Here is a 16,880-nt window from a genome sequence, read left to right on the forward strand (position 1 = left end):
CAAGGGGAAATAAAGCTTGTGGAACCTCGAAGACTGAATATTTATCAAATCCCTAACTAGCCTTCTCAAACATTGGTTGTATATTTGCAAAAACTAAAGAGCGCACAGCTCAAGATTGAGGTCACAAGTCAGAACCTGCAAAGCAGGTACACTATCTTGTTAGTTGAAGACAATCAATAACCAAACCTACTATTGAGGGTGGAGAAAGAACCAAGTGGGAACAAAATATAGGACAGCAAGATGCTTTAGTGATGTGGCAAAGGTTGAAGAGATGGGAAGATGTTCAATAATAAAAGTCTCAATTACCTACTCTTGTACTATAAATTACTGAGCACTTAATAAACATAAGTTGAATTCTCTGTGAAAAATAGTATACTCAAAAATAGAAAATAAGTAAATGAGTATGGGTAGTATATTGTTTGTAAATATACATATGTTTGTGTATGCATACATATGTTTGTGTATGCATACATATATAAGTTTATGTATATGTGTGTATATTTATGTCTCTCTACTTCACAGAGATAATAATAACCATCTGATAATTAGCACACAAAAGTGCTTTATAAAATATAAAGTGTTATAATTATTTTTTCTTTACATGTAGTAAAAGAAGTGGTCCTAATAATTTATGGATGACTGATTCCCACAAAATGAATCATTAAAGACTGTAAGAAAAAAAAATGTCATGTAATTATTAGAGAACATGCTTCAGGGAGAAGGCCTGCTTCGGAGAATACTCACAGGTTCTCAGCGCACAGGGCACATCTGCTGCTGTATGTTTTCCCATCTGTGCCACAAACAGCCACATTACCAAGGGGACAGGCAAAGTTCCCATCTCCTTCTCCTGTCCTGACATCATTGCAATTCAACTGCAAGAGACATGATTGAAGACCATCATAATATCAATAGATGAAATATTCCTTAGGTACATAATTACGGTAGTTTTAAGTCCACAACAATATAACTCACTGGAGAAGAAAAACATGTTAAGGAGAACCATAATGAGCTAACAAAATCATGGACAGTTAAAACATGATTCAAGAGCAGAGGTATAATTGGATTTAAGAAATAAGGGTTCAGTTTTTCAGCTGCTTGCTGTCTGTGGTAGATAGACCGAATCACCTTTGTTTGACTACCAAATCCTGCCTGCCACTCTGCAGAGGGGTATTGGAGATAAGTGCTTTGAAAGCTCCCTACAAACTACAAGCTGCAATAAAGTTTCTATTATTACAGATTAAGGTAGTGATCAAGAGCCAGATCTTCAGGTTCATAGTTCTAACTCTGCCACTTACTAGCTGTGTGATTTGGGAAAGTTACTTAACCACTCTGTGCTTTAGTATCCTCATCTGTAAACTGCATAAAATATTAGCAAATCATCAGGATTATAAAGAGATCTAAATATATGAATACAAGTACAACATTTAAAACTGTATCTAGTACATCGTAACCATTTATTGTTATTGTCATTTTTTCTTGCCACTATTGTTTTCTCTACTGACAGTCAAGCCAATAAAACTAATTACCTTTTGGGAATAATGAGAGAAATCCCCAAGTCATGATTCTGGTAATATCACATATACTTAGGAGCAAATCTGGGTAGTGAGAAAAACAACCGCACTAGGTAATAACTGACGATCGGTGTTTAAATCTCAGATCAGCCACCCACTCACTTCACCTCTTTGAACTTCACTTTCTTTATCTGAAAAATGGAATTCACGCCCTACCCACATTACAGATTTACGCTGAAGACCAAATGAACACTGATGAAACACTGTTTGGCAATTTAGTATTGTGACATAAGCTAACTAAAAGAGATACAGAGATAACTTAAATTTACTTTCTATCTAAAATCAAAGAATAAAACTGGAGGGTTTTTTTAAATGATGTCACATTGCAGAGTAAAATTTTTGATGTCATTATTATCATAATAAAAATATTTTAGTTATAGATATGAAACATTTAGAATACAGACCTGTAACCTAGAATGTCCTACAATATACAGAATAAAAATAGAATGGTATTTGTCCTAAGCCAGGGGATGAAAGAAAAATACCACATAATCTCACCTATAAGTGGAACCTAATCAACAAATGAGCAAAATAGAACCAGAGACTTGGAAATAAAGAAAAACTGATAGTGACCAGAGGGGAGGAGGGAGGGGGATGGGGGGGAAGAAGGGGAAGGGGAAAGCAGAGGAACACAAACAGAGGACTCATGGGCACGGACAATGGGGGGGACTGACCGTGGGAGTTGGAGGGCCGGGGCAGGGGTGAGCCATGGGGAAAAAGGCGGGGCAACTGCAACTGAACAACAGTAAAATAAAAGAATAAAAGTAGCATAAATGCAAATATATAATGAGTTTATAAAACAGAAGGTTACACTGAGAAACATTCCTAGAAGCCAATGAAAAGGGAAAAAATTAAAATAGAAAAGAAAAGCTAGAGAACATACTCCACTATTCATGTCATAAGCTGTAAAAAATAGAGTGAAAACAAGAAAAGTAATGGTTCTATGTGTTATTTTCTTTCATTCAGTTTTTCATTTATTCCATCAAAGCCTTTACATATTCATTAGGGACTAGGCATTCCACTAGATGTAACACTGGCACTACAAGAAAACCAAAACAAAACAATAAAGAAATACATGCTCTAAGAAATATCCTAATAGGAAGAGATAGGCAACAAATACAAATAATTTTAAATTATAAGTGTCATGAGAAATATACTGAACACTGAGGTAGCATGTAGAAGGGCAGCTGTTTTTAACATAGAGTCAAGAAAGATCTCGCTGCAGCGGTATTACTCGTGGTGAGATGAGGTCAGGGAGAAGAAGGCAGCCATGAAAGATCTGAGGGAGGAACATTCTAGGCATAGAGACCTACCATTGCAAAGGATCTGTGGTAGGAACTAGATCGTTCTGTTCAGTGGGCAGAGAGAAGTATGGACGAAGTATAAGGAAACAGCAGGGGAGCTGCTGGTTTTCTCTCAAAAATCATTTCTGCTGCAACTAGAGAAGCATCAGCAATACAAATCAAAATCATTCGCTTCCACGATCCCTGCCATCCCCCTTCATCAGAAAGTCAACAGCAGCATACCAGGTCACAGGTGCTAGCAGGGTGACGACAGGGCAGAGCGAAGCCCAGCTGGGAGGCAATGAGAACAGGTGCAAGCATTTACTACTCCACCTCCTCCTCCCCCTCCAAACCCCAAGGCCTGGTGGATCACAGCCTACAGAGAACACCTCTTGCTAATGCTGACAATTTCTGAGAGCTTACAGACAGATTGCTGACCTGGTGGGGAGGCAGCGAACTGGAGTGTGCAACACTGGTTCCAGAACCTTCAGCTGTGGGTCTACCCTTTTCCTTGCTTACACTCGCCAGGAGAGAAAGCACAAGAGCTTGACCTTGAATATTATCTAACTTACATTAGCAGAAAAAAGCAAATGAAAACAAAATAAAGCCATTATGGAATATTACAGTAAAAATATCTGCATATCTGATGAGGAAAACAACATAAAAATATGGTGATATGAACAACATTCAGTATCAACTGAAGCAGAATTATTGGAATGCATAAAAAATAATTTATTGAGAGTGTATCTATGATTTAGAGAGATAAGGGAAGGTACCTGCAATATGAAGCAAGAAAAAAGTTATAAAGGAAGAAAAAGGAGAAGCTTTAGTAGCCAAAAATATTTAAATAGTAATAAGTAAGCCAATATAAAGAATAAAGATAGGATAGATACGAATATAATGAATTTCTGAACCAGAGGATCAGATTAGAAAACTCTCATAGAAGACATAAAGAAAAACTAATTTTTAAAAAGTTTATTGAGATATGTTCTATATGCTATTATATAGTCTACGTGGAAGAATGTTCCACTGTTACTTGGAAGAAAATGCACCTCTGCAACCACTGGGGGAGCATTCCATATCTATCAGCTTAGGTTGCGTTAATTGATAGTGTTGTGCAAGTATTCTATACATTTGATGATATCTTGTCTAGTTGTTTATCAACTTATGAGAGTATTAAAACTTCTAAACATTATGGTTACATTTTCTATTTGAGTTTCTATAGGTACACACACATTTATAATTGTTTTACCTCCTAAAATATTCATACTTTTAAAATTATGAAATGTCCTATTGTCTCTACTATTTGTGTTGATGTCTATTTTGTTAGGTAGTAGTAATGCAAATCCTGCTCCCTTGTATTTGGCATGGGGTTACCCCTTGATCATTTCAGATTCTTTGTGTCTTTCAGTATAAGGAGTATTTATTGGAGACAGTTTATAGTTGCTTATTAATCATATAACAATCTCTGCCTTTCAACTGGATATTTAAATCATGTACAGTGAACAATGATTAATGTGGTTGTATTTATATTGTCGTTTCAATTTGTTTCAATATGCTCTTGTCTTTTTATTTCTCTGTTTTTCCACAACTGCCTCCTTCTGGGTTAAATATTTCTAGTGGGATTTTTAAATTCTTTCCTGTATTTTATATATTTATTACATGTCTTTTTCTTAGCAGTTACTTTAGTGATTACAATATACATCCTAATTTATCACAATTTACTACAGATTAATACGTAATTCTGATAAAATACAGAAACTTTGCCTCAGTATAGCTCTATTTTTTCCCCTTTTGCACTATTGCTATCATATGTATTATAACTATATACTCAATAAAACAGCATTATAATTGTTGCTTTATACCATATTGTATTTTTAAAAGAAGCTAAGTGAAAACAAGAAAAATATTTTTATAGAGTACTTCATATTAACCCATATATTTACCATTTTTGGTGCTTCTCTTTCTGTATGTCCAAGTTAGCATTTGGTAGTCATCTCCTTTCAGCTAAAGGACTAATTTTATTATTATTTGTAAAGCAGATTTACAGCAACAAATTCTGTCATATTTCATTAACATGGGGATATATTTATTTTGCCTTAATTTTTTAAGAATAATTTTGGTAGATATAGAATATTGATTAACACTCTTTTCTTTCAGCACATGGAGCATGTCATTCCATTGCCTTCTAGTGTTCATTATTTTAGAGAAGCCATTCACTAATTGTAACCTGTATATAAAATGTCAGTTTATTTTGTCACTTTAAAATGTTCTCTTAATTTCAACATTTTGATCATCATGGGCCTAGATATGAATCTCCCTGTATTTATCCTGTTTGGGACTTGTAGACATTCTTGAATGTAAAGGGTTTTTTTTTTTCCTTCAAATCTGACACATTTTAGGACATTATTTCTTCAGATAAATTTTCTGTTTTTCTCTCTGCTGTATTTTGAATATTTCTATTGTATTCCTATTTGCGTTGTCAGGCTTGTTGTTATCTTGAGGACTCTGTGACTTTGTTCATTTTTCGTCAGTATTTTTTCTCTTTGTACTTCCACTGTTAACTTTGATCTTTCTACAAGTTTACTAATTCTTTTTTATGTAACTTCCAAGCTGCTTTTGAGCTCTCTATTAAATATTTTATTGGAGTTCTTGTTCTCTTCAACTCCAGAATTTACAGTTTGGTATACATGGTACCTCTGTACTCTTTAATTTGTTCCGGAACTCGTGACGAGTGCTGAAACCGACGAGTGGTGAGCAAGCAACAGCTGATGAATGATGAAGCGTTTTCTCCTGCGGGGCAGCGCTGTGACTCATACAAGTTCTAGCAAGTGCGATGGTCCTGAGCAAGTGCAAGTGCTGAAACATTTCTCCTTGTCAAAATGCGACGAGTACCGGGTTGGACGAGTTCTGAAGCTGACGAGTACCGAGGTATGACTCTATGTACACCTGTACTCTGCTTTAGCTGAAACCCATAAGTCTTGAATTGTTGTTAGAACTATGGTTATAATTCAAATATACATATTTTCACTGAAAATCTCTATTTTTTTATTCACTGTTGTTATACTTTTTAAAGAATATTCAAACTTGGTTTTCTTTAGTGTGTGAACACTTTTTAAATAGCTACTCCAAGTCTGTCTGCCGAATCAAACACCTAGGGACAGTCAGTTTCTATTAACTTTTTTTTTTGCTCCTGAATATGGGTCACACATCCCATTACTTGCACATTTCATATTTTTTTTGTTGAAAAGTAGGCATTTTTGGATAATATTTTCACTCAGGATTATGATTTTACTGTAAAGATTATTTTTGCTGTATTATTTTTGTTCGTTATCTTTGACTAGGCTACATCTATGATTTCTTCTTGTCCCCTAGTGTGCCGCTGATGATGTTTCTGCTAAAAAAGATTTATAGTTGTGTTTTTTTTTTTTTTTTAAGCATGGCTTTCTAGGGTTTTTTCCCTCACATCTGTATAACCTGTTCTAGGCCAACGACTGGACACAGTTTGTGCTCAAACACCTCAGTCCCGGGAGGCCCCTACCCTCTGCAGGCGGGCCCGTATACATTGGGGAGGGCATTCAAAGAGCAGGCCATTTTTACATCCACGTCAGTATTTCTCCTGGGCCCCAGGTTTCTCCTGGGACTTTTTTTCTGTATGTGTTTTCTATGGTTTCTCCTGGGATTTTTGTGTTATGTGTTTTCTACGTGCTTGTGCAGAGCCCAACCAGAACTATGCGAACTGGTTGCTCTCTCTTTGGTCTTTGCTGCCAGTGTGTGAAAACTCAGCCAGAAATATGGTCGCCCCAGTCACGCTGTAACCTCAGGCCATGCTCCTTACTCTTGATGAAAGATGCTGCTTCCATTGAAAACATCTCTGAGCGTGAGTGCTGTCCACAACCCCAAGCCAGGAAAGCCCCTTTCAACAACAGCAGTGCAGTCGCTGACCCCCATGGCCTGTCCTGCTTTGATAGGACCTCTACAACAAGGAGGCAGCAGAGGTTAGAGTCATCCCTAAAGCAAGAGCATCACCGACTCCCACGGTTCTAATCCAAAGGTCAGTAGTTTTTCAAGCATAAATGTTTGTCAGGTTGATGTAGACCACTCATCGATTTCCAGAGTCGTAACAATGATTGGTTTGGTCAATTTGTTTAGATTTATAGTTGTATTTTGGGGAAAAGACTTGCTGACCTCTTTATTCAGCCAGTCAGGGTAATTGTCTATTGATTCCTAAACCACATTAGAATAATTAAAAAGAGAAAAGTATAGACTCATTTTACTTGTAAAAAATAATTTCAAATTTTCTAAATAAATATTAACTATCCAAATTCAACAATATATTAAAAATGTATTATGGTTAAGTATGATTTACCCTAAGAAAACCAAAATACTCTAACATTAGCAAATGCATCCAGAAATTTATTACATGAGTAGACAAAAAGCCTGAAAATTATTTCAATATTCAGAAGATTAAGAGCAGCAAGTAACTTCCTCAACTTGCTACAGTTTATATAAAAAACACCTATAGTACACATTATATTTAATGGAGAAACTTTAGATGTACTCCCTTATTACATGGGAGACAGGGCAGTTTGATATTATCCTCACTACTGTTTAACTAGTGAACACTAGATCCTGGCCAATGATATATAGACAAAAAATAAAGAAGTGATCAGACTGAAAGGGAAGTTAAAAATTCCTATTATCTCCTATTCTATACAGATAATGTGATCAGCTACCAAGAAAAAAACTAAAAGAATTAGCAAATAAGGTATCAGAATTAACAGAAGGTATCAAAGAGTTGTTCGATATAAGACCAATCTATAGAAATCATCAGAATTTTTCTATTCCAGCAATAACCAGATAGAAATATCATAAACAACAAAATACCAATCAAAATAGCAATACATTTATAAATCTTCTAGATGTTAGAAAAAATTATAAAAATCACTGGAGAATACTTTATAAATTTAATAAAGTACACAGAAACTATAGAAATTAATGAGAAAGTATTCTGTGCTCTTGAGTTGGGCAAGTTAATATTGGAAAAAGTGAATTTTACTCAAATTAATTTATGAATTCTTTGTATCCCTAATCACACTGGGTTCCTAAAGTCAAGCTAGATGTTTCATAAACTCATTAATTTTTTAAATTTATAATAACTATATGAAAAAGCAATCTATGCATAAATAAAGTTAGAAAAAGATGAACCAAGAAAGGAAACATCTTACTAGTTACCAAAGCAATAAACTAATCTGAACAGAATAGATAACTCAGAAACACACATATACACATATGACCCTAATATCCTACAAAGGTAGCAGCCTAAATCAACGAGAAACACGGAATCATCAACCAACCAATCAATTAAACAAGTCTCCACATGGACCAAACACATTAGAGGTTAGAAATTATTTTTTAAATTTAATCTTTATTGTATTTTTTCCATTGCCACGGAGTCTCCCTATATCCCCTTCCCCTGCCCCCAGCAATCACCACACTGTTGCCCGTGTCCATGAGTCCTTTTCGCTCAGTCCCTCCCCTCCCCCCCCGCCCCCAGCTGTCATCCTGCTCTCCAGCTACAAGCCTGGGATGGTAGGAATGAAAACCGTGAAAGAAGTCAAATTTGGGATAAAATACTTTAGAGACTGCCAACAAGACTTATGAATGGATTGGATAGGACAGCCGAGAGGTGACAGAATGACCTCCTGGTGAAGAAGAAATTGATGGTGCGAGAGAGGGGATGTCTATAGGAGGGGAATTCTTGAACAGGTAAATTAGCACATTATTCTGAGCGTGTCAGCATTAATTTGTGGTGGGAGGAATCTAAGCAGAAAAAATGGGTAGATTATTCTCTTTTGTAGCGGAGAGAAATGTTAACAGAAACAGACAGTGTAATGGCACAAACCTATTCCAAAACAGACAAGAAAAACCTAAACAAATTACCTCAAAGGCCACTGGCCAAACATTAATTGCCTTAATTTATAAGTAGTCTCCTGGGGAGCAAAACATGTAACCATAAAAACTTTACAGAGAAGTAAAAATTCTAACTCAGGCATGAAATGTTAATTGTCTTACAATTCTCTAATTTTCTTTCTCAAAAATCCTATTTGATTAAAATTCAGTAGGTGTGTGCCTACCTATGAAAACAACTGACTAGTAATATATTTTTAAGTAGCAGGTTTGTTAAGATTGGGATATGTGTCTATTTCATTTTTTGTCATTGCTTGTATTTTGTATTTTTAAACATCATTGATTTTTCAGTTTTTCATAAAGGAAAAAGGAGGACAAGGGATGAGAAGAATCATACAGAATGAGCCACTGTCTAAATGTGACAGACAAAGGTAGATCTGAAAATTACAATAACATTTTCTGACCCCCATAGAGGTCGTAGAACACAGAAGCAGGTCTCTTTTGCTCAGATAAAGGATTTTCAAATTGACTAATTGAATGGTGGCTGTGTGATTGTTTTAAAAGTGAGACTGGTTGAGCCCACGCAAAGAATTTGATCGGCTAGATTTTCTGCAGAGGCCAAGGTTCTCAGACATTCCTAGGTAACATTGACGAGGGAGATGGCAGATTGGTTAGACCAGTACATTACGGTAATTTGGGTGTGCCGGCCATGACTGATCATTTTCATGATTTGGTAGCGACTGGAGAGGAAGAAGAGAAAGAAGACACTGGAGAAGAAGCTACTAAGAGACCTGGAGAGATGTGAGTAGTTGTCAGGATACCTGGCAATAAGCAAAGCTTTGTCAATCATTTATTGTGAGACATTGTAGGCTAGAAATTTTCTCCAGTCCGAACCTAGAATTTTTATTTTTTGTATAAATAAAAAGATACATACAAAGTGAAATGATTTTATGGTAGGTTGCATTTGTGCATCTTTTATTTTATATCATTTTTTATTTAAAAAAATGTTTTTAGCACAGAACACTTTTCTCAAACAAATATTGGACTAAACCCCAATCTGAAAAATAGATAAAAACAAGCAACTCTATTTAAATTAGGAGAACTCTCCAGGTACTAGAAAAGGTAGGCAATCGGAAGGAAAAGAAAAAGGAAATAGAGTCCAATGCCTGCTAACACATGTTAAACACTGTAGCTGGCTTTTTAAACTTGGTTTCTCATTTGACCCACATCCCACTGCACAGATGAAAAAAATAAGACTGCGAGATACATTAAATGGTCCAAGAGACATAGGCAACACTCAAGAGTTCTGAGATTTGAACTTAGCTGTACAGTCCCCGGAAGGCTGTTGCTGGAGCTAATACAGGACAGAAGGAATGAGAAAGGACAATGGAAGGAAGGCATCACACTGACTCCACCTCCTAGCGTCTGTCAAGGCCCAAGATGTTTTCAGAGAGTTGGGTCATGGGTTGGGCCTGCAGACTAGCTGTACCGGATATTTAGCCCACCCATGAGCTAAGCCACGTTCCCTCCCTTCTTAGTAGTTGGCTTCACAACAGGTATGACCTAGTAATTAGGAAATAAATAGTTCTACATAGACTCAAACATAATCTCAAAAGTAAGTATAGCAAATTGACTCCAAATAGTCTCTCACCTTCGCTGGGGCAGCGGCCCCGGTGACTCTTGCTAAGCGCCTGGCCCTTTTCTGGGTTTCTGCTTCTTGTTCCCTGGAAGAGAGCGAGGAACAGCCTAGTTCACACATGCTCTGCCCCAACTTTAGGGATAAGAGCATACATAGTAAACTTAATTTTGACTCTTCTCCTTAGCCCACTCTGGCAGGTCAGAAATAGAGATATGCCTAGAAACAAGAACAGGTACCATGAATCTCTCCTCAGGGCTGAAAAATACCTCAACCATGGTTAGAGGCAAGAACCTCTACCTTTAACTGCACAGCAGATGACCCCTCCATAAATACATCCCACACCCACATGGGCACCCACGTGAAAGCCATCTGTACCATTGTTGGGGTGCTCTCTTTGAAAAGCCATGTTAACCCTGAACCAAAATCCACCTTCCTGTTTTTGTACTGGTTCCAACCTCTAAGGACCCACAGAGCAAATTTAGTAATTTGAAGATAGTTTTTATGCCTTGTACCATCGTCTTCTTTCCAGGTTAAAAAAAACAAAACAAAACAAAAAGGTTACTCCAATATAATTTACATAGGTAATAAAAATAATAATTGAGTGAGTGACTTTAAAGTGGTAAATTGCCTTATGGGCATTAAGGCATTTTACATTTGTTTTAAATTAGTTTTCTGTAAATTATTTTATAGTTTCAGTCGACTATCAAAGCACCCTATGAGACAAGAAGGAAACTTTGTAGTAAATAACACAGCTTTCCTCTTTCAAGAGTAAATAACCCAGCTTTCAACCTTCCCTGGGCCTCACCCCACCCAAAATCTTGCCCTGCCTTCCCGCATCTTCCCACGGTCTCTTATTAGAAGCAGCACATGTGATCAGAGCTTCACGATGCCACTATTATTGACTGTGTCAATTTAAATCCCCTGACATATAGCAGCCTGGCATTTAAAAAGCTAATTGTCACATAATTATCACAAATGGGTAAGCTTCGTATCGGCTTGGTACCAGTGTTGAAGGTTTGGTGTTGGTCAGGAATTGAGAACGACCTCCCTGTTCAAAAATCAGATTGAGACCCTTGGATCGGAGGTTTTGCAATTCTTAACTCAAGCCACCTTCCACTTTTGAGGTGTCAATTGGAAAGAAGGAAATGACGTTAAGGTGCATTGTAAAGATGCTGGTTCACTTCCGGGACACTAATTCTTTCTGAATTGCAGGTAATTGCAAGCTACAATTAACATTTTAGTCCATCTCATCCCAGCTTAATCCCGAATGTCTAAAAGCACTGGCAGCTCCCAGATCAGGGTGTATCCCGCATACACTCTTCCGCTGGTTGGCTGCCACCAGAACGCTTTGGTGTCACACTCAGGGGCTTTTCTTAGTCCTGAGGTACAAGAGTCAGGTCTTAACAGGCCCAAGAAATCTGACTTTCTTTCTTAAACTAATTCTTCAGAGCCAGGAAACTCAGATTGGAACTACATCCTCAAAAGACTATTAAGTGTTACAGATGGTATTAATAGTGGGCCCTCCGGGTGTTTTGGAATACCACTTGTGTGATTATCAAATCTTTCCAGATGGGCGGCACCTATCCAACTGTATCTGATGAGAGATGCCAGAGGGATCTACAAACTATTTTTATTTAAGCCTCTAGATTTAAAAGATAAATTTGACAGGAAATTAAAAAGAATGCATTCACTGGCTCAGAGATCATCTGGTAACTCAAACACTTGGAAGAGAAATTTACTCACAGTATCACTTTGCATGTGGCACATCTGTTGAGGAACCTGATTCCATCAGGGCTCTTCAGAAGTTTTTCATCCTGGGGACAGAACAACTTCCCGTGTTTCATCAATACCCGATATGCACTGCAGGTTTCCTAAGGGAAAGAAGAAAAATGTTGTATTTGCTGAAACCTCATCAAAGCAAGGCTTTACCTTCTAAGAACTTCCTAAAACAACATTATTTAATAACCACTACTCCCTTTACATGGAAGACTTTCGCTCAGTTGCTACAAGTAACACAAATAAAAAATGGTAACTCTGTATTGTCTGTTGGGGATTGCAAATTCACCTTATAAGCGTTCATCTAAAACAATTAGTGAAGTGGAAAGAACAGGGCACTCTGAGTCAAAAGACTGATGTTTATATTGCAGGGTTCTCATTTGCAAGCCCAGTCACCTCAGAAAATTAACTTCTCCAAGGATCCCTTACCCTATCTGTAAAAATAAGGGTTATAAATGTATACAGTTCACAGGCTTTCTGAGGTTGACATATTACAAGTATGTAAAAAGCCCTCAAAGAATGCCTGATGCATGGCAGATACTCAATAAGCAGATTCTCCCTCTCTCCTCTTCCTCCTCCTTTATTATCGCTGTTGTTTTCGGTGCTGTAGACAGTGTTATAGGAAGAGGCTGATGACACATATAAAGTACACCTAGCACACAGCAGGTCATAAAGTGCTGTAAAAAGGACTTTGAGAGGCTGCTGGAGGACCAAGACTAGGTGTGGTGAACACCGGAAACTTAGTTCGCCCCCCACGTTCCCAAAAGACGCACCGCAACACACCAGCTCCTAGAAGTGCTACCAGTTGTTAAATTAAAAAGCTGACTAAAGTTAAAAGCTGAATGGAAGGATTCCTTGGTCACATATGTTTGGAAAACATTTCTAGACTAGTTCCTCGTCTGAAATAAACTTCAGATCCACTCAGGCCTTATGAACAGGAACAGACTGGCTTAAACGCTAAGGAAGCCTCTGATTCCAGGCCCTTCACGGTCGCATCCTGGGTGGGGCCTAGCCATTTCATATTTCCAAAAATTGGTGTTCTTTTCTTAAAGAGGCCCCCGCCCCCACCGCAGCCACCATCAGCCCCGTCACCACCGCCACAACTAACACCGCCACTACCAGCAGACCCAAACCGTGTGGATCTACGAAAACACCGCCCAGTTTCCCCCAAACCGGCTTGAGCCTTTCTCTTTTTTCCTTCATTAATTTAGTCTTTCATTTTTAATTTCTGGCATATTCTCTGTAACTCCTATTCTACTATTTGTGTGACGCGCTTCAAGACACGGAGCCCATACTTGGCCTCGGCTTTCTTTGGCTGATGCCAGTGCCAGCACCGCCCCCCATGTAAAGAGGACCGTGGAGATCGTTTTGAATAATATTTTACCAGGTAATGCAAATGCACCATTGATGTTAAGCTCTTAAAAAAAACACCGAGTGCTATATAGGAGTCCTTCAATAAAATATATCGAATTAAGAAATGCGTGAAAAGAGAATTCTCATTTTTAAAATTCTATCCATTGTCCTTATTTTCACCTATTCTATTATTTAAAATGATTTATATTCCCTATTAGTTTTGCAAATCCACCAAACCTTTAGGGCAAGTCTTTGAAATCTAAGTTTTTGGGGGTTTTGTTTTGTTCTGATTTTGCCAAAAAAAAAAAAAAATCTTACTTCAAGATGCTTTTATCAGAAGAAAATTAAATCAAGTCTTCACCCCAACTCTGACAAATACAACCTCTTCCAAAGGATTGACTATAGAACTCTATTCAGCTTCCTATATCTTTATAATAACTATTCAATCAGTGAAACTTAAAAAAATTACTTCGCTAGGTGCCATAGATACAGCAGTAAGTAGAAGGATACTTGTCTAAATGTTGCTTACCATCTAATGGGTTATGATGAATCTAACTAGGCTCTTAAACATAGAGGCAGCACTTGCAGAATGAGTAATGATGGAAAAAAAGTAACTTAGTAATGTCAGAGACCAGCCCTGGGAAATTTTGCTAAGAGCAACCTACTAATATGTCTAAGTTTATTATCACCACCCAGTGATCTTATCTGAGTAGCACAGTAATAATTTCTGAAAACAGAAAGACAACTGGGCTTCTCCATATCTGTGTCTTTTCTCTAATTTTATCGTATCTTATGTCAACACTGCAAGTTACTGCTTAGCTTGCCAGATAGAAATGATTCTATAAAATCTAGACAGAAACTTTGTCATAGAATCAGAGAAGAGCCTAGTGTCGTTGTAACAGAAATACATCCCTTGTGCCCCTGGCTGGGTAGCTCAGCTGATTAGAGCATTGTCCCAATAGGCCAAGGTTGCAGGTTCAATCCCTGGTCACGGCCCATACAAGAAGCAACCAATGAATGCATAAATAAGTGGAACAACAAATCAATGTTTTTCTCTGTGTCTGTGTCTGTGTCTGTGTCTGTGTGTCTCTCTCCCTCTCTCTGAAATCAGTCAATAAAATAATAATAATAAATGCATCCCTTGTGTGGTAGGTCTTAAAAAAATATTTAAAACATTAGAATGCGGCTTTAATAGTATTTAGTGGTTGATTGAATAAGAATGTTATCAATAAGGATAATTCCTGAACTGGACATCTCCAATGCCACAATTAGATGAGCCCATAATTTCTACGAAGACCCACTTTGCTTTTAATTATCAGACAACTGAGGCCCAGAGAGTAGGTCAAGGAACTTGTTCACAATGTTTAATTAGTTAAGATGAGACTAAGTTATGAAACAGGAAAAGTCTGTAAAAACTGAAAGCAGCAGTTGGGTTTTTCTCTGGGAAAAATGTAGCATGGTCCCAACTACCCGGATAGAAGCAGACCTTGACCAAAAAGGCATCGGGAGGTGGGCCGATGGCTTTCCAGCAACTGCTTACTTGCATTGTAACTTTGGTTCCTTTCATCTCCTTACTGTCGCTCTTCTTTGTGTTTTCTCCACCTCTCAGAAAAACTGGAGCCCTCTAGGGCCAAGCTCCTCTGTTTCCTTCATGGGCTGCAATACAGTCCCTTGTCCTCCACTGTCCCTCCCCAGGCACCATAATGAAATGTCCCAGGGAGCTGGCACTGCTTCTTCTCTGTGTTAGAGCACCCGCAAGGCTGCTTTTGACTCTGCATAACCCTCTGTGATGACAAATTTAAGCCCATGGTAAAGGTCCTGGCAGATCACTTCAGTGCTTTTCCGTGCTGTTCTGGCTCATGTGTGTAACTTCCCATGAGCTACGGACTGAGCTTAGCCTCCTGCTCTTAAGAAAGACTAAATCGACAGTTTTTGTTTCTGACAAAATACCCAAGGACTGTGGTCAGAAATAGCTCCAGAGAAACAATTACTTCTTGGTGTTCTTCTTGCTTATACCAGCATGAGAGAGGGCTAAATTTAGGTTGCTAAAACATTTTGTAGTGAAATACAGTTTAGTGGCATAAAAAAATCAGGGCAAATTTTTGATATATCCACTGGAAATCACCACCCCTTCTCACAAACTCTGAAACAAATGATGGCCTCAATGAACAACGAGGTTTACACAACACCCTTCTTTTTATCACTATACAACACCTCGGTGAGCATGCTCTTTGACTCCCCAAATTCCAGCCTTTTTTCCCTGCTCTCCCGTACCACGCGGCTTATACTGTAGAGGTTTCTACGCTTCCGCTTCATCAGCAAACTTCAAGGAAATAATAGAGACTATGAGGAAGGAGCCCATTCCTGTAAGAAGTTTCTTTTTGAAAAAAAAATACTGTTATAATAAAATACAGCAAGAGAACACTTTACCATGGTTCTAATAGCTTCATTGTAGAAAAGTGTTCTTTTACTGTTTTATTGTTCAGGACTTTTTTGAGACATAGCAAATATTTGCTTGTATACGTAATGTAGCACTGATTTAAGTGCTGAATTTTTTCAGATAGATAAAATCATTAACTTCTATAGAAAATGATTCTTTTATCTCTGAAATAAAAGGCTTCTAATAAAGAGGTAGGAAAGCACCAGCCTGGGTCAGGACCTCTGCCTGGTCTGCTATATATTGCAAGTATCTTCACTTCCTCCTCACCTTCAGATCATTCTTCTCCCGTTCACTTTGGGGAGAAGTCACCTGACTGTCCCAGGAAGCGCCGATACCACCTCCATCCCCACAAATGCCTATCTCCCATCCTCCTTTATTTTTCTCCTAACGCTAATCATTATTTAATGTACGATATGTCTTATTAATTTACTGATTAACTCGTCTGTTTTCTTCCACTAAGATGTAAGCTCCATGAGAGCAGGTTCTTGTCTATTATTTTTTTTTAACTTGTGAATATCTCCAGCATCTCAAACAAGGTCTGAGGCATAACAGATGCTCAAGAAATATTTATTGAATGAAGCACATAGACTGACAATATACAAGATAGAGCCAACCCCCTTTTAACATAATAATCACAAGAAAGCTTCTTTCTGCTTCCTGTGTGTGTCATGACTTCTTCGGATGTTAAAGAGAATAATACTGATTCACAGGTTGGTTTGTTTATGGAATTTTAAAGCATTTCCTAAAGTACGGTAGATTGCCTCTTGCTGACATCCATTATTATTAATGCATTGATATGTGTGTGTGTGTCTGAGATTCATGCCTTCCTTCATAAAGACCTGCTTTTATGTTTTTAGCAAAAGCTGTTAGTACCTGTCTGTATAACATTACTAGCTGTTTGTATTATT

General features: G+C 37.7%; 1 protein-coding gene across 1 annotated transcript in view; it reads right to left on the reverse strand.

Annotated features, from left to right (window-relative positions):
- Positions 1-16,880, reverse strand: part of SPINK5 (serine peptidase inhibitor Kazal type 5) — a 205,664-nt gene that overhangs the window by 51,452 nt on the left and 137,332 nt on the right. Inside the window, exons 5-7 of the mRNA XM_054568601.1 lie at positions 12,147-12,274; positions 10,416-10,488; positions 745-872 (exon numbers count right to left, since the gene is read on the reverse strand). Coding sequence (XP_054424576.1) covers positions 745-872; positions 10,416-10,488; positions 12,147-12,274 — 329 coding nt within the window. The remainder of the gene's footprint in view (positions 1-744; positions 873-10,415; positions 10,489-12,146; positions 12,275-16,880) is intronic.

The sequence above is a fragment of the Pteronotus mesoamericanus genome, unplaced genomic scaffold (genome assembly GCF_021234165.1).
Source record: "Pteronotus mesoamericanus isolate MK-2021 breed Mesoamerican mustached bat unplaced genomic scaffold, CSHL_Meso_final contig_2, whole genome shotgun sequence".
Lineage (NCBI taxonomy): Eukaryota > Metazoa > Chordata > Mammalia > Chiroptera > Mormoopidae > Pteronotus > Pteronotus mesoamericanus.